This window comes from Myotis yumanensis, unplaced genomic scaffold (assembly GCF_028538775.1).
Source record: "Myotis yumanensis isolate MYYU_CA2020_CCGP unplaced genomic scaffold, mMyoYum1.0.hap1 SCAF_9, whole genome shotgun sequence".
NCBI lineage: Eukaryota > Metazoa > Chordata > Mammalia > Chiroptera > Vespertilionidae > Myotis > Myotis yumanensis.
The window spans coordinates 47,014,630-47,042,235 of NW_027223760.1; the positions used below are offsets into that span (position 1 = coordinate 47,014,630).

The 27,606-nt window shown below is 37.9% G+C and overlaps 2 protein-coding genes and 1 pseudogene across 3 annotated transcripts in view; 1 reads left to right on the forward strand and 2 right to left on the reverse strand.

Annotated features, from left to right (window-relative positions):
• On the forward strand, window positions 1-7,098 carry RBM48 (RNA binding motif protein 48). 2 transcript variants are annotated; one of them, XM_070424245.1, is made up of 5 exons: window positions 1-124; window positions 671-861; window positions 2,628-2,773; window positions 4,173-4,741; window positions 6,233-7,097. In XM_070424245.1, the coding sequence occupies exons 1-5, from the start codon at window positions 14-16 to the stop codon at window positions 6,317-6,319; spliced, it is 1,104 nt and encodes a 367-aa protein (XP_070280346.1). In that variant the 5' UTR covers window positions 1-13; the 3' UTR covers window positions 6,320-7,097. The 2 variants fall into 2 exon arrangements, with proteins under 2 accessions (XP_070280346.1, XP_070280347.1); XM_070424246.1 differs by lacking the exon at window positions 671-861 and having other exon boundaries at window positions 55-124; window positions 6,233-7,098.
• On the reverse strand, window positions 6,887-21,109 carry LOC139016344 (calaxin-like; annotated as a pseudogene).
• The window catches only part of FAM133B (family with sequence similarity 133 member B), a 24,366-nt gene continuing 16,665 nt past the window's right edge, over window positions 19,906-27,606 (reverse strand). The window contains exons 10-11 of the mRNA XM_070424247.1: window positions 26,453-26,500; window positions 19,906-24,304 (exon numbers count right to left, since the gene is read on the reverse strand). Coding sequence (XP_070280348.1) covers window positions 24,218-24,304; window positions 26,453-26,500 — 135 coding nt within the window. The 3' untranslated portion in view covers window positions 19,906-24,217. The remainder of the gene's footprint in view (window positions 24,305-26,452; window positions 26,501-27,606) is intronic.

Consider the following 27,606-nt stretch of genomic DNA (forward strand, 5'->3'; position numbering starts at 1 on the left):
CAAAGCCGGCAAGATGGCGTCGGGCGGCGGGGAGCTGGGCGGCTTGTTCGACCACCACGTCCAAAGGGCTGCTTGCGACACACGGGCCAAGTACCGGGAGGGGCGACGGCCTCGTTCCGTGCGGGTAAATATGTTTTCGTTTCATTTGCTACCCTCAGTAGTTTTATAATTCACATAAAACTACTAGCTCCACGCGCCCAGCCTGTGTGAGTGAAGGCTTGCGAGGCTGCGGTCGGACCCATCTCCTTGCAGGTGGGTGTGAGGAATCCTGGGCATCCGCTACCAGAGGTTCCCACGACCCCTTTGGTCACTGCGAAGGCGTCCGCTCTGCGGAAACGGGGCTTTGTTTTAATCATTGTATCTTCCGTGTTTACGGCTCTCCTTGGCACATAGTAAGCACTCTGAATATTTAACTCTTTCCAGTAGCTGTACCCAGCCCATTTCTGCAAAATCTACCAATCGAAGGTAGTCTGTGTGATGCTTTAGTTGGGCGAATTCACGTGGAGTGAGCTCTTCATCAGAGAGAAGGGCAAAGTTTTTGATTTTCTGTTTTCTGCAAACTGGTTGAAAAACATTTCTTGTTTTTAAAGCTTTAGGACATTTTTTTAAAAAGCAGATTTTTCTTAGACTTATTTATGAGATACATTTAACTTGTTTGCATTTCTTTTAGGTATATACAATTAATTTGGAATCTCGGTACTTATTAATACAAGGAGTTCCTGCAGTGGGAGCGATGAAGGAATTAGTTGAACGATTCGCTCTATATGGTGCAATTGAACAGTATAATGCTCTAGATGAATACCCAGCAGAAGAATTTACAGAAGTTTATCTTATTAAATTTATGAATTTACAAAGTGCAAGGTAATGTGCAAGTTAAGCACTCTCCTACTGCCCCCATAGGCCCCAGGTTTCCCACATTCATACCTGAATTACCCAATAACAACATGGTTGTTCTTGTCTTCCTCCAGTCTTTTTAAATATTTGCCTTTCCAAAACACTTTCTATCACATCGTTCTCATGTTTAACACTTTGTCTTGTAGGGTGGTAGATTAAAAATTGGGTTTAGAGTAAGTTTTCCAATTCCCTTGCTTACTAACGTCATGATCTTGGAAGGTTATTAAACCCTAGTAAGCCTGTTTCGCTTATTCTATAAAATCCATATGATAAAAGGGCCTGCTTACTGAGGTTGTGTGAGGCTGAAATGAGGTAATCCATGTAAAGGGCTTAGCATAACGCCTCCTGTTCAGAATGCAGTAAACAGTTATTGAGGTTCTTACTGTTGTGCACCTATGTGAATTAACGCATGTCTTCCAGCTTTCTATGTAACATAAACTCTGTTCCAAAAAGGCTGAAATGTAAAATGCCTTACCTATTTTTTTTTTAATAAATATATTTTATTGATTTTTTACAGAGAGGAAGGGAGAGGGATAGAGAGTTAGAAACATCGATGGGAGAGAAACATTGATCAGCTGCCTCCTACACGCCCCTCACTGGGGATGTGTCCGCAACCAAGGTACATGCCCTTGACCGGAATCGAACCTGGGACCTTTCAGTCCGCAGGCCGACGCTCTATCCACTGAGCCAAACCGGTTAGGGCAGCCTTACCTATTTTTATGTAAACCCTCCCTCCTACTGATTTGTTCCAAGACCCATCCTTCCCTGGTTATTACAATTCATATTTTCTTTTCTGTGCCACAAATAGCACTTGTCTGCCATAAAGCACTTATTTTATGGGGTCAGGTGTTATTCACAGGTAGCTCTTAAATGCAATCTCACTTTCCTAACCAACGTGCCAGCTCCTCATCGTTAGGGAAGCTATTTTCTAGAGTCTTTGCATTTCCCACAGCACCTACCTAGTACAATTGGCCTTGGAGTTCGGCATCTGAATTTGAATCCTAGCTCCACTCTCCAGGGTAAACATGGCCAAGTTCTAAATCTCCCCAGGCCTTAGATTCATCATAGGATTGTTGTGAAATGTTAATTCAAGTGAAGCACTCAGGACACTGCCTGGCATGTGGTAAAATCTCAATAAGTATTTATTATTATCCCTGAGCACACAAGTACTTCAATATTTATTATAATGCCTGACCAGTTATAGATATTTAGGAAGTATTTGTTGAATGATACCATCCTCTCATTGATTAGTTGTTATATATTCAGTATTTCCTCAATTATTGAAAAATTTTACAGTTACAGTATTTTTATTAATTTTTTATTTAGGAACACATTGTGCTGAGAATGCTAAATTGGGTATAAGCTAACTCTCAAGGGCCATTTAACTCCACAGAGAAAAATCTCTATTTTATGGCAACAGATTGTGTACCTTAGGCTAACCAGCTGGATTCTAAGTTGGTAAAAGGGAGTCTAGATATGTGTGGCTGACTTAACTCAAACCCCATTAACTATGTTGGGAGAGGGGAGGAAAGGCTCTTACTAGTAGAGTATGCACTAGATCAAGAAGGTCAATTCCATCCATAAGCAAATTACTTAATTCCCAAACCATAGGATGTACACACACATAGCAAAAGCTGGACTTTGCTCTTTAGATCTATGCATTGTATACTAGTCAAGTTTTATCCTAAGTAAATCTAGATTAATAAACCATGCTATCATGTATTTCTGTTTAGGATAGCCAAGAGGAAAATGGATGAACAGAGTTTCTTTGGTGGATTGCTTCATGTGTGCTATGCTCCGGAATTTGAGACAGTTGAAGAAACTAGAAAAAAACTACAAGAGAGGAAGGCTTATATAGCAAGAGCTACTACAAATAAAGGTATGGAAAGCCTGTTACTAAACACCCATGTGTCAGGCATTCTGCTAAGTATAGCTTTATGGAGCTCTCAGTCTAGTGGGAAGAGGGGCAAGTAAATGATCACAATATTCAACAACTGTAACATGATTCTTTGTAGCACTCAACGTAATCTGGGATGGGAAGAAAGAGATGTTGGTTTGTGGGAGAATTCCTACAGGATGAGAGAGGGGGCTGAGTTTTGAAGGATAAGTGGACATTTTTCAGAAGTTGAGAGGAAGAAATAGGAAGGTGGGCCAGATAGCATGTTTAAAGGAATAAAGGAGCATCATGCATCCTAAGGAACTGTGAATAGTACAGGATAACCACACGGGCTTTGTAAAGGACCTTGTGTCCCATACGAAGGAATTAAAGCTTTTACTTGAAGCGAGAAACAATTAGGATTCACAGACCAGTTCCCATTGGCTAATCTAAAACTGCTAAAAGTGGGAAAGTTTTACTTTTGACCAACAGCTGGCCAGGTGCCTCATATGCCCAAATGAGTTTCCCTATACACAAATTCCAGATGCCTGGAATGGAGTCATGAGATCTGGTACATGGGTTGTAGGACTAGAGCAGTAAGAATTAGAATAAGATAGCATGTGTAGTCTGAAATCTGAATGCTACCAGAGGCTTAGATTACGAAATTTTCACCCTTTAGGTAAAAGTCAAAGTCAATGTCCATAAAGCTATTGAATATGATGAGTTTGTGGCTGATTGGGGAATGGGCATGTGGCAGTAGTGAAGAGAGAAATAAGTGGGGAGACTTGAAAACCTTACCTGAAAATTTGGGAAGACAACTGTTGAGAGTCCCTGTAGACACTGAACTTTAACCTGTGGGATGTGTAAATAACTAGCTCCATACAAACTTATATGTGTGGGGGGCAAAGGAAATTACTAAATATGGGCTCATCATATTGCTTCCTATAAAAACTAACACAAACTAAGCAGCATATACACTCATACTGTAAAAAACAAAAAAGCAGCCTGTATGTAATGACATGAAAAAACTCCAAAATCTACAGTTAACTGGAAAATACAAAGGTGCGGAGAAATGGGTATTACAGGAGGGTAAAGAGGGTAGGTGGAAGGAAGACATTCTGGACAGATTAATAAGAAAGTAAGAATAGTGATTACTTATGGGGGGTGGAAACCAGGCATACGGGGAGCAAAGAAAGTGTAGCGTGACACTATTATACCTTTATCCTTTTTAGCTTTTAAACCACATGAATGTATTGCCTGCCCAAGAAATAAAATTGTAAGGGTAACATTTGTTAACATTTTAAAGCAATGTTTGTTTTTAGAATTACACTTTTCTGAATGATGAAAACAGATTAACTATTTCTGTTTCCCTTTCTCTCACCTTTTAAATTGTAATATAAAGATTATTTCATGACAAAGAAGAAACTGGTTACAGAGTATAAAGACACAAAAGATTTTAGACAGGACTTCCACTCAAAGAAATCTGGATTTTGTGAAGCTGTGCTGAACACTTCTGCTGGGAACTCAGATCCTTGTCTTCCTTATTCTTGTGAATTGCCTTTGTGTTATTTCTCCTCAACATGTATGTGTTCATCAGGAGAGTACGAGAACAGAGCATCAAGCTCCTCTCAGTACGGGAGAAACCGTGATGAAACAGTGGGGCATTGTAACCACAATGACTCTCTGCAGAAAGTGCAGATGAAAACTTTGAAAAATTCAGAGGCCTGCCCTGGTGCACAGAAGGCGTTTACTCCTTCAGAGGCCGTTGACAGATTTATGCCTAGGATGACACAACTGCAGGAGCGGAAGAGAAGAAGAGAAGATGATCGTAAACTCGGACCTTTTCTTGAAACAAGCACTAGCAGTAATGAGGTGCTGATTGGGCCTCTGTTACCAGACATACCCAAAGTGGATATGCATGATGACTCCTTGAATACAACAGCGAATTTAATTCGGAATAAACTTAAAGAGGTAAGATCATTTAAAGAAGTCTTCTAAGAGACGATTTGGTTATAGGACTAACCCTAAATGGAGAATTATTTATGAGAACTATAGTATTATTTACTATTTTTCATTTTTAGTTTTTGATGTGTTTACTGAATTTACTGAGTTTTACTAACAAATACCATTTGCTTTGATACCATTAATCCTTGCTTTAAACAAGAAACAGAATACTAGCCCGGCTGGTGTGGCTCGGTTGGGTGTCATCCTGTGCACTGAAAGGTTGCTGGTTCGATTCCCGGTCAGGGTACATGCCTGGGTTGGGGGCTTGATCTCCAGCAGGAGTGGCACGCAGGAGGTAGCCGACCGAAACTCAGTGTTTTTCTCTCCCCCCCTCCCTTTCCTTTCCTCTCTCTAAAAATCAATAAAAAACATCTTTAACAAAAGAAACAATACTATGTTTTATAATGTGATTAAGGAGGGTCAAGGTAGCTTATTTTATGTACATTTTTTACCTGGAAATTATCTGATTAAGGATAAAGGGTGTTTTATAGTAATAAAAACACCCAATAGCATGTGTAGTCTGAAATCTGTGGACAGTTTTTATGCTTAAGCCTCTCTTAAATTTTTTAGTTTGTGCTGGCAACCCTTCCTTTCTTCACATACAGCTGAACTAAGGCATGGATACAGACATAGAGCCGTCTCAGTCAGAGCTAACTGTATTTTCAAGAAAAATATGTTAGGTCTGAATCCTAGGTATAGAAACAGTAGAACAATAAGGAGGAGAAATACTAAGTATAATTTACTATGGTTTCAAATAATTTCCCAGTTTAAGTGAATACTGTCTTATTCTGCTGTAACTTATTGTCTCCTTTTTTCATGATGCATTTGATTTTATTTTCCCTAAAAAATTGAGGATTATAACATTTTCTGATTATTTCTTTAAATTTTTCACCCCCCCAACCTCCATGACTCTAAATATATCAGACATTATCAGTGTTTCAAGTTGTATGCAAGTTGTATCTATCTGTACCCATAAAATAACAAGGGACTTCAGATCTACAAAGGAATGTTAGTAGAGCCTGTTCACTTCTCTCCCTCAAAAATTTCTTCTTGTTAAATGGCTTTAAAAATGAAGGTGGGGGGTGATGGGGTAAGAGATCAACCAAAGGACTTGTATGCATGCATATGAGCATAACCAAAGGACATAGACAGTAGGGGGGTGAGAGCATGTGCTGGGGGGGTGGGAGCAACCAGGGAGAGGTCAAAGGGGGAAAAAGGAGACTCATGTAATACTTTAAATAATAAAGAATTTAAATTAAAAAAATTTTTTACTCCCAACAGTGTTTGGACAGAAAACTACTCTGTGCCTAGATTGTAGGCTGTACCTTGAACTTGGCTTAGCTCTGCTTCAAACGTGATAGTAAGGATTAAACTACTGAATATAATATGTCTTCTGGTAGTTTATTTATTCTTTTACTATAAAAATTAAGCTTTTCTGGTTCTCTTTTCTAAAACTAGGTGATTACAACTGTGCCAAAGCCTCCAGAGGACAAGCTGGAAGATGTGCATACAAGTCATCCATTAAAACAAAGAAGAAGAATATAAGATTACTAGTAGCGAATTAATATTTTCTAAGAGTATTTATTTTTAGTCTGTCGTTTTAATTCTTGAAACAATTTTACTGCTGCTATTTTTTTTAATGCACTCCTCTTTGTAATTTATTTTAAGCTACTTGTTTAATTTAGTTTCACCTTTTAAAATTAGTTTATTGTGGACAAAATACTTGCCAGCCAACTGTTTCCCTTAATAAAAACTTTCCTAGAAACGCCATCCAGTGACTTTAGTTACATCTTATTGGCTAGAACTGGGCCCATGACTATTCCTGAGGAGTCTGGAATAGTGAATGCTTTAGTTTTCCAACTTCTGTGGTTGAGGAAGCAAGAGAAAAGAGGGTTGGGAATGCCTGACTTGATGCTACAAGATCCAAGGTTGTTGACTAACTTAAATAAATTTGCTTATTATTACCTATTATAGATGTTATTTTGATCCAAACTTACTATTACAGAAACTGTTCTTATAATATTACCTCTCACATTGCAGTAACTATATGTGAATTAATTGAAGGAAATAAAAATAGGCAACCAGAATCTGTTTTTTATTTTAATGCAAGTATTGAGTGATTCACATTAAAAAACTAGACAGAATTCAGGATGTGTTTGAATGCCAGGGCTTCAAAGTCAAGACAAATCTGTAAAGTAAAAAAGTTAATAAACTATTAGAAAAAAGCTGAAATTAGAAGCTTACATGCGTTAGTTAACTTATCAGAAGAATTTATTTGATCTATAGCATAAACAAATTAGAATTTGTAAATTAGTGACTTCTACCACTACTTTAACAGCACACTCACTTTTTTTTCCTGTTAGTAGACTACATAATGGAAATCCAATTGTGTACAGGCTATTTCCATGTTTTTACTGATAAAAATAACTGGAGAAGGCCCATACCAAATGGCATCTTTTTTTCGTTCCTCCCTATCCTTAAGGGCCTCTGGCCTAATGGATTGAATTTGAACATACCAGTTAAGAAGGTTCATCTTCAGTTATGACTTACTGATCCAAACTTGTTAGGAGGGCACTAGGTGGTAGGTGGTCTTTTTTTAAAAATATATTTTTATTGATTTTAGAGTGGAAGGGAGAAACATCGATGATGAGAATCATTGATTGGCTGCCTCCTGCACGCCCCTTACTGGGGATCGAGCCCACAACCTGGAGGCATGTGCCCTTGAACAGAATCAAACCTGGGACCCTTGAGTCTGCAAGCTGATGTTCTATCCACTGAGCCGTACTGGCTAGGGCTAGATAGTCTTAATAGAAGCTGCAGGCAAGGGGGTTGGCCCTAGTTCCTCGTAAGGCAATTAGATACATTTTTTGCTGAATTCAGGTAAAAGATGTATTAGAGACCTGACCATAGAATTAGGAAGAATACATTGCTGTCTAGGACAGCCTTCTCAGACTTGAAGGTGTTATGAACCTCCACTTCAGAGTCTTATTGTAATTCTGATGGTGGTGATCAGGAGCTGGTGGGGGCAGGAATGGGGAGTTGTTTAATGGGCACAGAGTTTCAGTTTTGCAAGATGAAAAGAGTTCTGGAGGTTGCTTGTACAACAGTATGAATGTACTTTATTGAACCTGAATACTTAAAATTGATTTGGATGGTAAAGTTTATGTTAGGTGTATTTTAACACACACACACACACACACACACAGTCTGACAGTCCTAAAGGGAGGAGCTGCTAAGTGGGTTCTTTGTTCTTGAATGGATTCCTGTTCTGTTCTGTGTGTGGAGGCCAGCACTCCTCCCCATCCCCGCCAACAATACACTATTTGATCATGAGAAAAATCTTTCTTGTGTCAGGCACCAAAAAAAGATTCTGATTCAGTTGGTTTGGGGTGGGGTCTGAGATTCTGCATTTCTCATAAGTCCCTAGGTGATACCATTGAACTGGTGCACAGACTACACTGAGTAGCAAGGCTCCAGATAACTGGGCTACAGATGAAGTCTCTGGGAACAACTCAAGAACTGTTGGTATCCATCAGACATAAGTAGTTACTCCAACCCAGTCCATTATTCTGCACTGTTTCACCCATCAGTTCCTTAAAACGAGAAGTCTGCCTTTCACATATTGCATTTTACCACATATTTCCAGACAAGATGTGGGAATATCCCTGGTCAGGTGGCTCGGTTGGAGTATTGTCCTGTAGACCTAAAAGGTTGTAGGTTCGATTCCTGGTCAGGGCACATACCTAGGATTTGGGTTTGATACCCAGATCGATGTTTCTCTCTCTCCTCTCTATTCTCTCTCCCTCCATCCCTCCCTCTACAATCACTAAACATATCCGTAGGTGTGTATGAATAAACTACGTTGGGACAAATTAAGAGAGATGAGCTAAGATGGCTAAGGATAGCTTATTATACAAGTTCATTCACAAAATCATCTAAATTACCACAGAATAAAAAGTTTCTTCAAAAAAGAAGTGTTTTCTTATGTTTGCAAAGCAGAGTTGATCAGAGGCAGAATTAAAATGTTAATGAGTCAAATAAATTATTAGGCTGGCTCTTCTAGCTCAGAAAACTTTTGTCAAATCCAAACATGAAAATAAACCTTATGACCACAAAATACTATATATGTGTTCAAATTTTTTAAAATTTAATTTATTCTCATTGACAACATTTGGGTTGAAAGACATCAAGTTTTCTCCTAGCAGTTCTTACTGAACCCACTCTTTATTCACTGTTCTATCCCTTAAGTAAGCCCAATATACCTTGGTTTTCTTTGGGGAAATATTAACATACAAGAAATCAGGACTTGTATGCAGTTGAAGTTACAAGCCCCAAAGAAAAGCCTGTTGAATAGAGTTACTTAAACAGTCACTACTGTCTTGGTTTCCAAAGCACTAGGATGGGCTGAGCCCTTCTGGTTGCCTAGACTTAGCAGTGAGCTGAAGCCCTAAAGAGGTGAGTGTCTAATCAGTGTTATTTTCAGATCTGTTAAAATGTCCCCTCAACCTTTTTGGCTGTTGGCACTGTACCTTTGCTTCTGGTAAACATTGTCCGAACACCTCCAACAAAAGTCTCTCTTCTTTCACTGCTTTTTCAAAGTCGGCAAAAGAGATCTTGCCATCGTTGTCATAATCCTAGAGAGGAAGCCCATATTGTACAGCTATTTTTGTGATAAAATAAGGACCACAGGGCAAAAATTCTCAAGCTTAATTTTTAGTACTAGAACTTGTTCCTGAAAGGATCTCTTACCTGGGAGCTCATCATGTAAAAAGGATAAAAGTGGAGCTGCTCAGATAAGGACCGAGGCACTGGGAGTTAGAGCACTCGCAGCCCAAGATGTACTGGAGTCATGCAGACCACCGCTAGGCCTTTAGGGATGGTTGGGGTCTAGAGAGGTGGGGAAGTGTGTGGAGGAAGTGCAGAATGGCCCAACCTGAATTATGACAGTAAGTCAGGAGAAGAGGGACCTGCCTCAAGTGGAGCATTCGTGACAGGGACTATGGGTGACTAAGTAAATCATGGGGTAGCATGTGTGTGGGTTATGTATGCCTTTAACTGCTTCAGTGATTTTGGATTTGATCTGATGGGTCTTTGGTGTGTGTTTTTTTTCCACACATCAGGGTATAACTAAATCAGGGCTACTGAGAGTCTAATCTAGAGAAAGGTTTGAATAATTGTCAGAAAAGGTTCACTCTGTAACATTTCCTTTCAAAAAAGAGGAGGGTGGGTTTGGTATGAGGGAACATACTGTCTCTCAAGAAGTCTACCCTGAGCCCTGGCAGGGTCGAGTGAGCACTTCCAGTGGAAGGGTATACTCTGGACCTGTGTTAGCTGAGTCTGAGACTCGGCAGTCCACATCATGTTTCTTTCTTAAACTCCAGAGTCATGGGTTAGCCAAGCCCACAAATCTTAGGGCCACAAATATTCACCGGTATCCGGTGGAGGGTCACAGTAAGAAAAGGAGAGAAATTACTATGTCCATTAGAAATGGATATTATTGGTTTCATTGAATTCTGCACCCAATTTTCTAGTGTGACCTTGAGTAAACCCATCTGTACTTCAGTTTTCTCATCTGCCAAATAGAGATAATTTCTACTTCACAGGGTTGTTTTGAGGATAAAATGAATTCATATATTAAAGTTCAATGAAGGGCCTGGCATATAGCAAGCACTCTATTTAAAAAACCTTTTATTATTATGTTATTCTATTATATTGAATATTTGGAAGAATTGAAAGGCTAAGGTCATGAAGACAGATTAGAATAGCATCCAATTTAAAACAAATTAAACCTGCTGCCTTTCCCACAATTAGTGAGGTTTTACTAATATTAAAATATTTCAAAATGAGAAAATTAACATTAATTTGGAATAGTGATTCATTTAATCACCCAGAAATTCCACAAATATTTTCTGAGCACCCACTATCAGCCAGACACTGTTCCAGGAAATGGTCAGAGCAGAAAACAAACAAAAACTCCTGCCCTCCGGGGGGGAAAAAAGGACACTTATGTAATACCCTTTGTAATACTTTTAGCGGAAAAAAAAAAACAAAAAAAAAAACTCCTGCCCTCATAAAAGCTGCATTTATTATGGAGGGAAATAATTTCTTCATCTTAGCTTTATCCAATATCCACTTGCTTGGTTATAATGAATTACAGTATTTCATTCTTACCATTTTCTTCAGCGCTATCTCTACCAATTCTTTTATTCCTTCATCAGCCTCTTCCTCAGATAACTGCTTGTGTAGACTGTTCCTCAACATGTCAAATATTTCCTCTCGAGAAATGTAACCATCATCACCATTCAAATAATACACTTCAAAACAGACTTTTCAAAGCATAAGATGTTTAAAGATTTGGATAAGGACAGTTAAAGTGTCACTAATCTTCTCCTTAGTTATTTCATTATATAATAATAAAAACAATTTATACAACCTACAATTATTGGCCTATATGGTAAAGAGATTTTTAAAATAAAGCACCTTTTATTACATTTCTTTCCACAAGATAAAATACCCCTTGGAACGTGTAAAGAAAGACTTGTAACTTCTGGATTTTGAAATTGAGGGTTTAAAAATATTATGAAGCTGAAATAAAGGGGATACATATTTTTAAATCTCTGACCATACAATACATTTATACGTGTATACATGTATGTAAAAATCTCAGCTTTATGATTCTCTTCTTACATAGAGAACAAAAACTAAGTACACACTTTGCCATGTCACCAACAACACTTTTCGGTGTATTTAGCCAGTGAATCTGTCATCTCTTTGGGGCCTGCCTGTCTGCACTACTCAGAAAAACTGCTCTCTCCTCACAGAGTAAGCACTACTACAATCCACTCCTTCATCCACAAATGACTTACTCAGGTCCTGGGAATACAGCAGTGCAAGAGCTCTTGTGGTGTTTGTAACCCAGTTAAGCGTTTTACAAAAGCAATAGAACCATGTACAAAACTCCAGAGTACTAGATTAGCTGTGTGTTTTTGTCAAGTTTCTCCAATCTGTTGCATACATGAGTTTGCAACACAACCCTACTAAAAGTAGTATCTTCCCCCAAATTAACGTATCTCGAAATGTATATGAAACATTTTTAGGAAGTAGGGTTAGAGGAGGAAACATTTTTTGATAGTGTGATGCTATTCAATACTATACAGCTACTTCCAATGTCACAACCATTTTCACCACGTATTAGTATTACCACAAGAATTTACATCCAAGAAACTTAGCTTTTCACTTTTAGGTGAGACTTTTGTATAGGAATGTTGCAATAAGCTTAATGGCAACTATATTTAAATGTTATCCTGTAAAAAATTAGACTGAAGAAGAAAACACAAAACTAGAAACAAAAATGTCAGAAAGTTGGCGATTTTCTTTAAAAATGTGTTTCTTTAAAAATGTACTATCACTTTAAAATGTGTTTAATTTAGGGATCTTTTTTTGAACATTCCAAATCCAAATTCAAGTGGAAGAAGGGATAAAAAAAAAATTGCTTACTTCCTCAGTACTCTGCTGTCTTCTCTTAAGCAATCTGCTTCTTTGAAAACTACTATTTAAAGGAGAGAATCGAAGATGGCGGCATAGGTAAACACCGGAGACTGCCGCCGTGGACAACCACTTCAAAAATACAACTAAAAGTCGGAGCGGACATCAACCAGAACCACGGGAAGGCTGGCTGAGGAGAGTCTCTTCAACTAGAAGCAAAAACAACAGCATTCCGACGCTCAGCGGAGGCGCAGTGTGGAAAATTTAAAGGTACGGCGGTGCGGTGGTGAGGGTGCGCGCGCAAAGCGGGCTGGCGGCTGAGGGCGTGATTGTCGTTTTCAATCAGGAGTGAGTCTCAGACTCTGGGCTACAGATCCGGGCGAGTCTCTAGGGACCCAGACTCAAACGGGAGAAGCCGGACTGTCTGGCTACGGCCCCTCCGAGGTTTGCAGCGATTGCTGGGACAGAGAGGCAGAGCCCCTGGGGACGGACTGAGAGCGGCCATAGCTGCTCCCTCCCCCCCGCCCTGTTGAGCCCGCCCCGCCCAAACCCTGCGCACAGCCATTTGCCGATCGCCTCAGGCAAGGGCTGGACTAGCGCCTCCCCTGAGGACTGAAGTTTTCCCACAGCTGATTTCCACCGCCAGTCGGCCTGGTGGTCAAATCCCTCTAGTGTTAACTACAACAATTAAGGCTTGGCTAGAACAAGACTGCGCACAGAGACCACAAGGGGGTGCACCAAGAAAGCATAAAAGATGCGGAGACAAAAAAACATGACAGAAATGGAGGATATGGAGCTAAGAATAGCAATTTTGAGGGCTTGCCATAAATTTGTGCAGAGCCTCACGAAAACTAATGAGACCCTCGATGCTACGATAAAGAAATTAGAAAGTAAGCATACACGGACTGAAATAAAGAATATTATACCCAATAGCAGACCAGAGGAGCACAAGAATCAAACCAAAGATTCGACAAAAAACACCCAATTGGAAAAGCAAAATGAAAAAAGAATCTGAAAGTGTGAAGATAGTGTAAGGAGCCTCTGGGACAGCTTTAAGCGGACTAATATCAGAGTCATTGGAGTACCAGAAGATGAGAGACAGCAAGATATTGAAAACCTATTTCAAGAAATAATGGCAGAAAACTTCCCCCACCTGGAGAAAGAAATGGACTTACAGGTCCAAGAAGCGCAGAGAACCCCAAACAAAAGGAATCCAAAGAGGACCACACCAAGACACATCATCATTAAAATGCCAAGAGCAAAAGACAAAGAGAAAATCTTAAAAGCAGCAAGAGAAAGAGGCTCAATTACCTACAAGGGAATACCCATACGACTGTCAGCTGATTTCTCAACAGAAACTTTGCAGGCCAGAAGGGAATGGCAAGAAATATTCAAAGTGCTGAATACCAAGAACCTACAACCAAGATTACTTTATCCAGCAAAGCTATCATTCAGAATTGAAGGTCAGATAAAGAGCTTCACAGATAAGGAAAAACTAAAGGAGTTCATCACCGCCAAACCAGTATTATATGAAATGCCGAAAGGTATCCTTTAAGAAGAGGAAGAAGAAGAAAAAGGTAAAGATACAAATTATGAACAACAAATATGCATCTATCAACAAATGAATCTAAGAATCAAGTGAATAAATAACCTGATGTACAGAATGAACTGGTGACTATAATGAATCAGGGACATAGAAAGGGAATGGACTGACTATTCTTGGGGGAAAAGGGGTGTGGGAGATGCGGGAAGTGACTGGACAAAAATCATGCACCTATGGATGAACTCAGTGGGTGGGGAGTGAGGGTGGAGGGTGGGGTGGGAGCTGGAAGGAGGGGAGTTATGGGGGGAAAAAAGAGGAACAAATGTAATAATCTGAACAATAAAGATTTAAAAAAAAAAAAAAAAGAAAAAGAAAATGCCAGGCAATTCAGCCTCAATTGTAAAAAAAAAAAAAAGAAAACTACTATTTAAAATTGTTCCTATTATCTTTCCAGGGCTCCTCGCTCCAAATCTTGGAACTAGAGGTTTAAAACATAGGAAATACACACCACACCAATGGTACAGGTGAGGTGAGGCCTCAGTTATTTCTAGGCAAAATTGTGAACTGGGATAATGTGCTTGGAATTCCTAATGTTCCTTTTCTGTAAGAGGCTCTCTTTATAATCCTCCTTCCTTTGGGCTCTCATTGTCCTAGGCTTTCCCCCTTTTCACTGATCTACACTAACACTACAGTACTGATGTCTGGTGGTTAACGTGCGTTTTACCTTGTTTTATACACACACACACACACACAGGCAATGGCCCAAAGTGACTTGTGCACTACCCATATCAAAGCCTATTTCCTGCTGAGCTCAGAGGCAGCCTCAGAAATTTACTAGCTGGTAAGAGCTGGCGTAGTCCTAATCCTTAGTTTCTGTTATTAGCCTGGGCTTTAAGCCAGAGACCCATCCTGGTGACATCTGAACATTATAGAACCAGTGACTGAAGTGTTTGGGGATCCTGGAACTAGGGACTCTCCTATGAAATAGCCCACCCATTTCATCTGGCCTGTATTTTTTTAAAAACTGTCATGAACTATTTTTGCAAGGTTGCTATAAAGAACACTAATTTTATATTTTTAAAAAATACTTAAACATTGACTAAATACAAAATTAACCATATATATTACTAAGCCAGTAATGCCATATAGAATTCTTACACTTCAGCTTTTCTTCAAAAGTCCCTCGAAGAAACACTGATAATCCTTTAACCCACTCATTTACATTTATGCAGTTATCACTGTCTTTGTCAAATGCACAAAATACTGAAAAAAAGTACATATAAGTGTATTATTATTCACAGCTATTTTATAATTCAAGAATATGCATGTATAGATTTTTAAAAATCTCCTCCCAAACTGAGGGGAGAAGAGGGTTTTGGTACAATCATTCTTGAAAAAGTCAAAATTACTGAAAATGTTTTCCCCAGATTTCTATAGGAAGAAAAGTCATTCTCCTCCATGATCAATGATGATCTTGTTTTGTACAGTTACTATGTACAATGATGGAGCCAATCAATGTAGTAATTTTTATACTAAAAAAGTGGCAAAATTCTGTTCTAAAGAGCTTGTACAATGCCTGAAGATAAATTACTAAAATAATACTATTTTTAAATTACCAATGAAATCTTAATATAGAAAACAAAATAGTATTGACTCTTTTGGGGATGATGAATGTTAATTATTTTGATTATGGTTATGAGTTCAAGGGTGCACATATATAGATCAAAACTTACCAAACTGAACACTAAAAATCAGTTAGTGAAAATGACTGTCTCATATTAAATAACTTCCTACTTTAAATAAATGACCTTATTTTTTTCAGTATAATGAGTATTTTTCATTTTTTTAAAAAAATATATTTTATTGATTTTGTACAGAGAGGAAGGGAGAGGGATAGAGAGTTAGAAACATCGCTGAGAGAGAAACATCAATCAGCTGCCTCCTGCACACCTCCTACTGGGGATGTGCCTGCAACCAAGGTATATGCCCTTGACCGGAATCAAACCTGGGACCCTTGAGTCCACAGGCGGACGCTCTATCCACTGAGCCAAACCAGTTAGGGCAGTATTTTTCATTTTTATGAGGAAAAATTTACATGTCTACAGCATATGAATTAATAGACATCATGATTAAAAGTCACATGCTTATCTTTGAAAAATAATACTGCTAGCTTATTTAGCCCGTTACTAGTTAGCTCTCAAAGTGGTACAGTTATAAGACATCTTGAGCAAATTTATATTAAAAACGATCCTGACAATAAAATCAACTACTGATTTGCATTGGCAGCACTACCAGAATTGTCTTTCTAGTTTGGCATTAAAAAAATCAAAGTCTTTGATGAAAATTAAATATATTTGTCATATATTAATCTACTTATATAGATGCCATATATACATGTTTGCCACCTCAGCTTGGCTCATTTCCGTCCCTTATGACTTCTTACCCCTATTCATTAGCTTATCATCCGTCATTCCAAACAAGCCGTGCAGGATCATTCGAAATGTGCTCCGATCTAGTCTAGCTTTATCAAGCCTCACATCAGGTTTTTCCACCAAGCCGTGAAAAAGTATTATGAGGCTCTCGATTTCACTTTTCTTGACTGTAAAATGAAAATATAAATGACTTAATCATTGAGTTCTCCAATCTAATTTACAATATTTTACTAAAAGCTATTTTTTCCCTTGATGCGAGATGCCATAAAAAGTATGATATGGACTTGTTACTCAAGATCTTATACAATTAAGATGGTTCTCACTTGGAAAGAGAAGTTGGGTCACTTTCATGGGAATGAACTTTGAATTGGACCTTGAAGGATGCATAGTATTTTTATAGGAAGGAATGAGTTGGGGGTGGTAAAGTAGTGGGGAATTCCAGGGAGAGGTAACAATATGAATAAAGGAAAGAGGTAGAATGGAGGTTGAGGTTGAATATGTCTTCCTGGGAGCCAGCAAGTTGGGAAAAAGTGAAAAATAAGATAGAAGGCGGAGGGCCTTGAATGCCTGGTCAGAGGATTAACATTTATTTTACTGAACTCTCATGGTGTCATCTTTGGCCCATCTGTATGAAAATCAACCCCTTCTCCATTGCTTGTTAAACATGCAAATTGCCAGGCTTGCCCCAGACCTACCTCAGAATTGCTAACAGCAGGCCCAGGAATTAGCTTCAAAACAAGAGTTCAGTTGCAGTGGTTCTCAACCTTCCTAATGCTGTGACACTTTAATACAGTTCCTCATGTTGTGATGACCCCCAATTTCATTGTTACAAATTGAACATAATTAAAGCATAGTAATTAATCACAAAAACAATATGTAATTATATGTGTTTTCTGATGGTCTTAGGCGACCCCTGTGAAAGGGTCGTGACCCACAGGTTGAGAACCTCTGCAGGGCTAAGTGGTTTAGAAAAAGACAAGTGGCAAGCTGTACTGAAAGGAAAACTGGAAGCACAGAAGCCAGGTTTGGAGTGACGGGGCTAGGGAGATGGAAACGAGGTCAGAGTGGGGAGAAGGAGCCTGAGATACTGCCAAATAAATACATAAATACACACACACAAAAAATAGTAGGATTTCATGACTGGCTTTAAACTGAAACTTTATAATACTTATGTACCTAGATCTCACTCCAGACTTAGTACCTAAGGAGATTTAAGAAGTGCATAGGTGATTCTAATGCACCATCAGGACTGAGAACTAAGGGACTTAGTGGGTTGGGGGTAGTATACTTAAATATTTGGGTTCTACTTCCATTTCTGAGAGACTAAATAGCTGAGAGATAGACAAGTTATATACCATCTTTACGCCGCAGAGTCCTCACCTATGAAAATTGGGTATTATCTGCCGTAAATGATCTCAGAGTCCTTAAGTGTCTAAAAGTCTAATTCTATGAATCAAAGGTTGAGAGAACTGAAAGAGGAGGGAAAGCTGGTTACTATTTTTCTTGTTCCCTTCCTTGTCTTCCCTCCCTCCTTTCTTGTTTATTTCTGGGGAAGGTGGGGAGAAAAAAATTGTTAGATGCTGTCTTTGAAATGACTTCAGGTTACCCAACTGAAATTAATGATAACACATAGCAAATATGCAGTTTGCCATAATAGGGCTTCCACTGTGGTCAGAATGACTTGGCTCTTCGGATGATTGACAAATCTAAAGAATAAGCAATTACAAAGGTACCCAATAGTATTTTATTAACTGAATTAGATCCTCAGGCTTCCCACTGTAGCTAGTATAAAATATGACTTAAAGGTCTTCTTGATCCATCCAATAAGCCTTTATTAAGGGTCTTCTGTGAACCAGGCAATGAATACTTCCTGCCTGCCTCAAGGTTGTCACACTTTGGTGGAGATAAAGTGCAGTAAGGTAGTACAAACACTATGATTGATGGTGGTTGGGGGTAACCCAAAGGAAGGAATAATCAATTGGGAGGAAGTGGTAAGAAATTAACAAGGGTCCCGAGGAGAAGGTGTCATGAGCTAAGATCTGCCAAAGGAGTAAGCATTTGCCAGAAGAGGATGCTTGAATGCGTGGAGGCCTGTTCTGAGAGCTGCAATGGGGAGCTTACTGAAAAATTGAGGCAAGTTAACAGGATCAGATTTGCACATAAGGAAGATCACTTTGGCAGATTCTTAAAGCTACCTTACGAGTGGTGAATCAGATGTGACAGGTTGTATTTCCCCAGAGACCACTGGAACAATCTATCCTACCCCACATGCTCTTCTTTCAATGTGACTTGACACTCCAGCCTTAGAAAGATGGGGTCTGTCCCCCTCACTTGAAACTAAGGTGGGGGGGGGGGGGGCTTTTGTGCTGGTTTCCTGTCAACCAATACAGTACATGAGTTATGAGGCGATGTGACTTTTCAAGGTTACATAATAGAAAGGGGACAAAAACTTGCTCTGAGGACAAAAACTTGGAAAGACATCTTTTTTGGAATATGAAGAAAAAGGAAGCTCAGATGTGGCACTCTATGGAGTGCATAGTAATATACTAATATGCTTGCCTGAAACCAGTCCTGTTCAATTCCAAGGGAGAATCACTACCTGAATGGAAATGTTAGCACCAACACTACTGTGAATTAAATGGATCCCTGAAGAAAGTGAGGGGCTGTTTTCAAATATTGTGAGTCATCCAACAAAGCAATCAAGGATTTTAGACAATCTTCAGTGGGTAACTTTTTCTGAGTTTATTGATGTGGCTCACATTTCATTTTATCTAAAGATCTTATATATGTGATCAAAACAATTGTGATACTTGAGAAATTGTGGATAGTGAGAATCGTGTTGCAATGCCAGAGACTGACCTGTGTTATTAAGTTTTTTAGCGTAATTTTAGATTTACAAGAGAGGTGCAATGGTAGTATAGAGTTCCTATAAATACTTCACTGTTCCTCCCTGTTGACATCTTACATGGTACATTTGGCAAAAATAATACAGTAACTCTGGCATATTATCAACTAAATTACAGATTTACCAGTTTTCCCACTAATGTCCTTTTTTAAATTCCAAGATCCATTTGGTTGTCATGTCTCCTCCAACTTATGAGTTTTCAGTTTTTCCTTGCTTTTCATGACTGTGAATTAAGAATGTTTCTTGCCCCCCTGGCGTGGCTCAGTGGCTGAGCATTGACCTATGAACCAGGTCACAGTTCCATTCTGGGTCGGGGGTATGGGCTCAATCCCCTTTGGGGGGCCTGCAGGAGGCAGCCAATCGATGATTCTCATCATTGATGTGTCTCTCTCCCTCTCTGAAATATATATATATATATATCTTAATTTAGCTTTGTCTGATTTTTTATGATTAGATTATAGGAAGGAATGAGTTGGGGGTGGTAAAGTGCTTTGGGGAAGAATAAGATGAAGTACTATTCTTGTCATCACACTTCAGGGGCATACATGTACCTTCAATTACTTGCCGAAGTTGGTGGGTAGGTCTCTCCTTATTGACTTTGTTCCGAGTTAAAGATGATGAACATAAACCATTCAGCACAGTGTCTTGCCAACAGAGAGCTCAACAAACACCAGCTGTTAGTAATATGAGTGTAAAGTAGTGATCTGGTTACAGTGAATCAATGTCAAAAACTTTCGAAAAATAGTAACCCATCCCTTTTTTCAAACAATTATAAATATCTTCTTTGCAGAAGACTGTGGGATATGGGTCTGATCAAAGAATTGCTTTCAAATAACAAATTATGGTATTTAACACTCATCACAGGCATTGCTAAACGTAATTTCATTAGGATGGGAGAAGAATTATGTATTTTTAAGTATAAAAAAATTCCTTTTGAATGTCATAAAACTCAGGCTGCTAGGAAAGCACCAAATGACAGAAGACATTACATTAAAAACTGGCTCAATCTGCCAGATATGACTTAAGGGACGTATGGACAGCAGGGTTGGAAACGGGCCCTACAAATGCTTGAGGAATTTAGATCATTTAAGATGTATCCGGAATAAGAGAAAACAGAATTAAATCCACAAGGAGAGTTTTAGAAAGGTGGTGCCTGTCCTAATGAGAAAAAGTGGAAGTGCTCAATAATGAGGCTGTCCAAGTGGCTGAAATAAAAGTAACTTCCTCAAATTCTAAAAACAGATTTTCAGTATTATCAGAAAGGCTTGTGGTCATACTGTAGAAAAGACTTTCATGAAGATTACTTTTTAAGGTCTGTCAGGGCAAGGAGTTCCCCCCTCCAAATCTGTTAAGACTAATTTTCATAAACACTTGATATGTTCAAGGCACCATGCTACTGCAACATCTAGTTTCCTGTTACGTATCTCTACCAGCTCCCTTAAGCAGAGCAATCATCTGCTTCTATGGATTTTGTGCCAGAGAACTTGGGGAACTGGTCCAAGTAAACCTTTATACTTATCAGTCCTTGGTTGGCAGATAATCCTTTAGCACTTATGATCTCACGTAAATTCTCAAGCTCTTCTTTCCACATACACAAATATATTTCAGGATAGCTGGTTATTTTCAATGTAAGTGCAGGGATAGTTGTTCACTTGCGGTCTGTTTTTTTCAAGTGATCAAAACATTATATAGGAAACAGACGAACTCTAATTTGGAGCTTACAAAGCACTTGTTAATGTCCAGCTGGTATGTCTACCAATGTTTCTTTTTGAATAAAGATGCTCGGGCAGTGCTGGACGTCTGGTCAGTACTCACAGCTCTTGACGGTTTTACTGATGGATTCCACCAGTTTCCCCAGAGCCTTCGGGTCCATGTTGAATGTGGCTTCAACACACGCCTGGGCGTCCCGGATTGCCACTGGTTCCAGTTCACGATGTCATACCCAACACAGAATGTGATGACGGCAACATTCCAGCAACCAAATACAGAAGGTTCTCAAGTAATTGGAAAAATATGCAACAATGGTTGTTACCTCTCAGTACTCATGCCATGATTTCACTAATGTTATTGTGATCTGAAATATCACAGCAAGTCTAACATCTACTTTTCTTTGGGTCTAAACACCACTGACAGTGGTACTTGCTATTATACTGCCATTTATATTTCCTCAGCACAAATTCTACAGTTGAAAATGTTTCTCTCCTATTTGAACAATTAAACTAATTAAGATTACAAAGACCTTAAACTTTTAAGTTGAAATAAATTCCCAGGCTATATAAAAAGCTCCTTCAAAGATCATAACCTCATTTGCAAACTCAAAACCAGTACCTTCTCATGATATCCAAACAGAGGCTTTACTCTGGGAGCTTCTAAAGAAACATTAAACCCCACTTTTACCCCTCCAACTTACATAACTGGTAGGAAAACATGATGCCAAAGGTAGACAAAAACAACTGTCTTAACTCTTGTCTACTGTCAAATCTTAGAGACCAAGCATCTTCTAGTTTGTATCTGATGGTCTTCACTGCAGTAAGAAAAAAATAAAAGTACTAAAATAAATTTTAATAAAATAGAAAAACAAATTTTAAAATAAGGCAAATACAACTGGGGGGGAAAAGGTTTTCTTAAAATTCTTCTATAGATTTAAGTTCAAAATGGGCAATTTCAAAAGTTTGAAACCTGCCCTAACTGGTTTGGCTCAGTGGATAGAGCATCAGCCTGTGGGCTCAAGGGTCCCAGGTTCGATTCCAGTCAAGGGCATGTACCTTGGTTGCAGGCACATCCCCAGTAGGGGGTGTGTGGGAGGCAGCTGATCGATGTTTCTCTCTCATTGATGTTTCTAATTCTCTATCCCTCTCCCTTCCTCTCTGTAAAAAATCAATAAAATATATTAAGAAAACCAAACAAACAACAACAAAATATATATATATATATATATATATATATATATATATATATATATTTAAAAATAAAAGTTTGAAACCTGTCACTTAAGTTTGAATAATTGCTCTCCTCTCTTTTCTTTGAAGTTAGAGATGTTGACTTGCACCATAACATTACCAGTCAAATTTTCTCCCCATACCTTATTAGGAGACTGTTAAGGTTATCAAAGAGAAACAATGCAAAAGGTTATCTCCCAGCCAGTCAACAGTCTGGAAAGAGTACAATTTTGCCACATTACTTTCTTCCCCAGTCTAATAAAACAGACAGTTGCCTCTAGTGGAACAAAATCATCATATACTGGACCAGTCTGCAAAGGTACACCTCTAAGTTCATAGTAAAACTGATCATCAAACAACCCGATAAATGTACCTTTTAGCATTTTCATGAACAATTCTGAGAAACTTCCTTTTGGGTACAAAACATCCCCCAAACTTGCTGTATACTCAAGAGCATATAGATATCTTTTATTAGGTAACAGTATGAAGCTTTACGCCTAAAATTTAAGGAAACTAACCAAGGAACATGGTTTTCAGCTAAAAACTTGGAGATATGTCTTATCCTCCTACCACTTAACACCTAGTAGTGTTTCTTAATCATTTTAACTTTACTTGTGACTCAAAGGAAGCTGATAGAACAAGGCTATTTTTAAGTAAAATAGCTATTTATTCAGCCTCTTGTCATGCCAAAATGTTTTGTGCATATACCACTGTAATTAGCACACAGGCAAAATTATACATCAAATTATATTTCATATTACCCGATTATATAAAAATGTAAAGTGAAAATGACTTATCAGTTCCTTTTAACATAACTAGTAAACAATTCAGCAGGAGTTACGAGGCACAAAATCTTAGTAAAATGACACAGAAAGAGCAACAATGTAATTCTCGCTTAAGTTTAACTTGTCATATTTTTTATGAACATACAAAGACAAACTTTTAAAACATTATATTTACTAAGATTCTGGCAAGAGCTTTATGTAACAAGACACAGCATACCAGGCCTGCCACTCAACTTGTATATGGTAAGTCTCAGCTTCAATATGAAGCTGTTACAAACAAAACCAACCAAACCAAATCTAAACTCTGCTTTTCACATGCTAATATTTTGGCAAGAATGCCATTAAATGCAGTAAGGAATTAAAGATAGCAAGAATAAAAAGTTAATAAAAGCTAAACTTTACAGCCTAACTAAAATTCATACAAAAAATAGCTATCACTGGTTACATAAAATATTCCTGACTGGTTAAAACTTAACAGTATAAAACATGCATTTTAGAATCTTTACCTATCAAGTTCAAAAAGTACCAGTGTGTATTGGAAATGACTCCTTCCAAAAGCCAAAGTGTAGTCAAAATTAATCCAAATGTTATAATACATTCTAATAATAAAAATCATTCAGTATTATTGAAGTGGAGGTAAATTCCAGAGCTTCTGGGGCTTCCTCGTGCTGCAAAAGGCTGCTTCTCTGATTCACTCAAAGCAGCATATGACAGATCAAGGATGTTACTAAGCTCAGTAAAGCGCAAGACTGCCATACCCAGCTCTGACCTCCTCATGAAGCATGGCTACTGTGTCCGCAAAAATAGGATGTGTGAGGATAAAAGGCACGCTATTCTGCTAGCTAAAGAAATAGCAAACCACCCCCCACCCTTAAAAGCTCCTTCCCCAAGTAAATAAAAGTATACAAGGGGAAAAAATTAAAATACACTTATCTACAGAGTAAGGATTTTAAAGTACCAATGTAATCCCTACTTCAAAAACATTAACTAGAGTCATCTGGTCATTTCTGTTTATACCTTAATGATGTATCCAGACTCAATGCCTGTTGATTTATCATTAGATACTTCTAGTCAAAAATATTAACTTTATTCCCAAATATCAACCACTAGTACGACTGCAGTGTATTATCTCCCAGAGTTATTAAGCAATGGAAGAGAACAAAGACAGATGTTCAAGGAGCAGGCAACTCTTATGGCCCTTTCACACAGCGGCATGTGAGTGGCTACCTAACAATCCAGGAATAATTCTAGAAACAACAAAAGTCATGCATTTTAGTAAATATGTCATTATTTTCACAGTTGAGATCTCCTCAGACATTGCACTTTCTTTATAAGGGAATCCTGATTTTGCCTTTCACGGTGAGTCAGGACTTGAACTAGCAGCCTTCTTTTTCTTTTTCTTACTGTGTTTCTTATGCTTCTTTTTCTTTTTTGTCTTTTCCTGTAGAGATAGTTCCATGTTAGACATTTCTACATGAAAATATGCATATTAAAAACAACTTTACCATGGTACTTCTGAGCTAATGTACAGTTATTTCAACAATCCACACAATCAAGTAAGCTTCTCAAAACATTTCTTGAAAAGTCTCAATAACCAATATCATGATGAAGAGTGCTTGGCAATTTCAAAAAGGATAAGGAAAAATGTTTAAATCATTAGCACATTAATGTAGACTTAATCAAAATTTCCCATAGAAAATAACATGGTACCAATTGCTATATTTCATTTATTTACTTTCTAAAGGTAAAGTAATTGTAGTTACTGCAAAGAAATCCCCACACCACAGCAAAATAATGGTTTTTTGCAAAATCATAGTTTTCAAAAAGCACATATCTATTAAATCTCCCATTTTTAAGTAAATAGAAACAGATATTATGTACTGCTTAGACCAGTGATGGCGAACCTATGACATGCGTGTCAGAGGTGACATGTGAACTCATTTTTTTGGTTGATTTTTCTTTGTTAAATGGCATTTAAATATATAAAATAAATATCAAAAATATAAATCTTTGTTTTACTATGGTTGCAAATATCAAAAAATTTCTATATGTGACATGGCACCAGAGTCAAGTTAGGGTTTTTCTTCAAAATGCTGACACGCCGAACTCAAAAGGTTCGCCATCACTGGCTTAGACTGAGAGCAATTGAATTAAGTTAACTAACTGGTACAAAATATTGATGGATAGTTGAAAAGTCTTTTTTTAAAAAATTCTTTATTGATTCAAGTATTACATATGTCTCCTTTTTCCCCCATTGACCTCTCCCTGGCCACTCCCACCCCCCAGCACATGAGTTGAAAAGTCTTATTTAGCTTACTAAGACAGATGCTTGACTGTTTGAGGAAAATGCCACTGAAGCCTTGTAAAAGCAGTCAAATTGTCATTGGATAGAGGGAATTAGAATTTTGCTGAACTCAGATTTTCATGACTGACTGCTTCAGATACAGAAGAGAAAGCGGAACTTTTAGGAACAGATACTAGAAAGATGGTATCAAATGATAGACTATTTGTTTCAGGAGAAGAAAATAAAAAGCAAGAGGAGAGACATAGAAGTGTAGTAAAAGCAAAGCTTCCCACTCATTTCCTTATCTATTAAACTTTCCATAATCCTCCCTTCTCTCTCACAGGCCTCTAACACTTTGTGGACCTAAGCTAACTTTCATCATTCTTTTCATTACAAGCCAAGTATACAGGGACAAAGAGTCCAAAATCTTGTGTTTGGGCTTTTAAAAGTAAGTTTTGGCCTTGGCCAGGTGGCTCTGTTGGTTGGAACATCAGCCTATACACTAGAATGTTAATTCTGAATCACACATTACCAAATGAACCTTCTTATCAGAGAAGGACCCCCATCTTAAGAGCTAGGGAAATTATGGGAGTTACCCTCAAATCTAAAAATGATGTTGTTCTCATTTTTATTTCACCTCTCCCTAAAAAAATGCCTCTAAAGACCAAGGTCCACACTTAGTATACTGAGTGCCCCAGATTACTTTGCTGACAGGGTCCACATTACTCTTTGATATCTGTATTCACTTTCTCTAGGTGGGTCGACTTCTCATTCGATTACTGCTTCTGTTTCCCTTATTCTCCTCCTCCTCCTTTCTCCTTTCCTACTTCTCAATCTGCGTAACAGCAGAGCTGGCTTTAGAAATGATCACAAGAATAATCTTTATTACTGAATCATTTATGTTGTCGTATTCCAGCTTATTACTCACTGCAATTTGTGCTTAGAGAGGCCTTTTCTATTATTACCAGGGTTGGTTGATCTGGAAATAACTTCTATTGCAGATAAAGGGAATCACCATACCTTAATATCATACTTCATACTACACCTTCAGAAAGTCAAACAAAAGTTTGAGCTTACATTTCTAACAAAATACTAAAATGGAAACAGAACATGCTTGGCATGAGGGTTTTCTTTCCTTTCCCTGAACCAACTTAATTTTCTCCAACCCATTAAGTGAAGCTGCTGAACACCACAATAAATATTTATTTGGTCTTAGTAAATGCAATCATGCTTTACCCATGACTCAATTTATATTAAATAAAAACAGCTATACTGTTGTCATGTAAAAACGTAAGAGATACTTGCTGTTGTTTTTTCTCTGTCTTCACTGCTTTTCTTCTTTTTTGCCCGTACCTAAAAAGTTTAAGTTTTTGTGGAGAAAAGAAGACAAATATGTAACTTGTACTCACGGCATTTCTTTTTCATTCCCTAATATACCTTGCATCTTTAAAATGGGTATGTCAAAAATATTTGACAACCAAATGATATCTTAAATGCCTTGTTTAACCTCAAACCCATTAGATCACAATGAGGATTAAATAAAAAACATTTTTTAAAGAGGGGGAAATTAAGATCTCAAATCTCTAAAGGGCTTCTCTTATATTCCCTTTCAGCACCTAAAAACAACAGTGAGGTGCAATGGATAAAAAACATGAGCACTGAAATAAATAAAATAGACCAAGCTCTAAATCCTACCTCTGCCATGTATTACCCTCAATGTCATCATCTGTAAAATGGAAATTATATCCACCCTCAGGGGAAGTGCCTATAATAAAGTGGGGATTTCTCTAACTCTATGGTGTTCAATAAATAATAGCTATACACATAATGTATGCAGTATAAACCAATTAATTAAAATCCTTTTAAGTAAGAATTATCACTCCATTAATATTTTATTTTAATCTTTTAAAGTATGGTACACTGAATACAGATAAAATTCCAAGTTACTAAAGCTTGCATGTATTTAATGTTACGTCCAAATGTAATGTATTTTATGTATTAAGGTAAGTGCTCTAGAGAGCACTCAGGAAATTATCTTTTGTTATCTTGTCATAACAACGACGGGAATGGAGGCAGCTGTGTTGCATCTACATTTAACCAGGCCAACACAGATGATACTGTCACACAATGTCCAGGACAGCCTTGACAGGACTGCCGAATAGTCTGCTAGACACTCATGTAACAAACCTATTTATAACAGAGAAGTTAAATTTACTGCACTGTGAACACAAAGTACTTTGTACAGGGTTTTCAGATACACTCAACCATCTACATATTGAAATGTAATTTAATAAACACTATGGATTATTATTTTCTTGTATTTCTTCTATTTCTGTTAGGGGACAGTAATATAAAAATGTGTAGGTTTTATATATATAAATATACATTTATGTAAAAGCTACAAATTTCATTTCAGAAAAGCATTACAAAATATTGCTAAAAAATGAGAGCAATAGGCC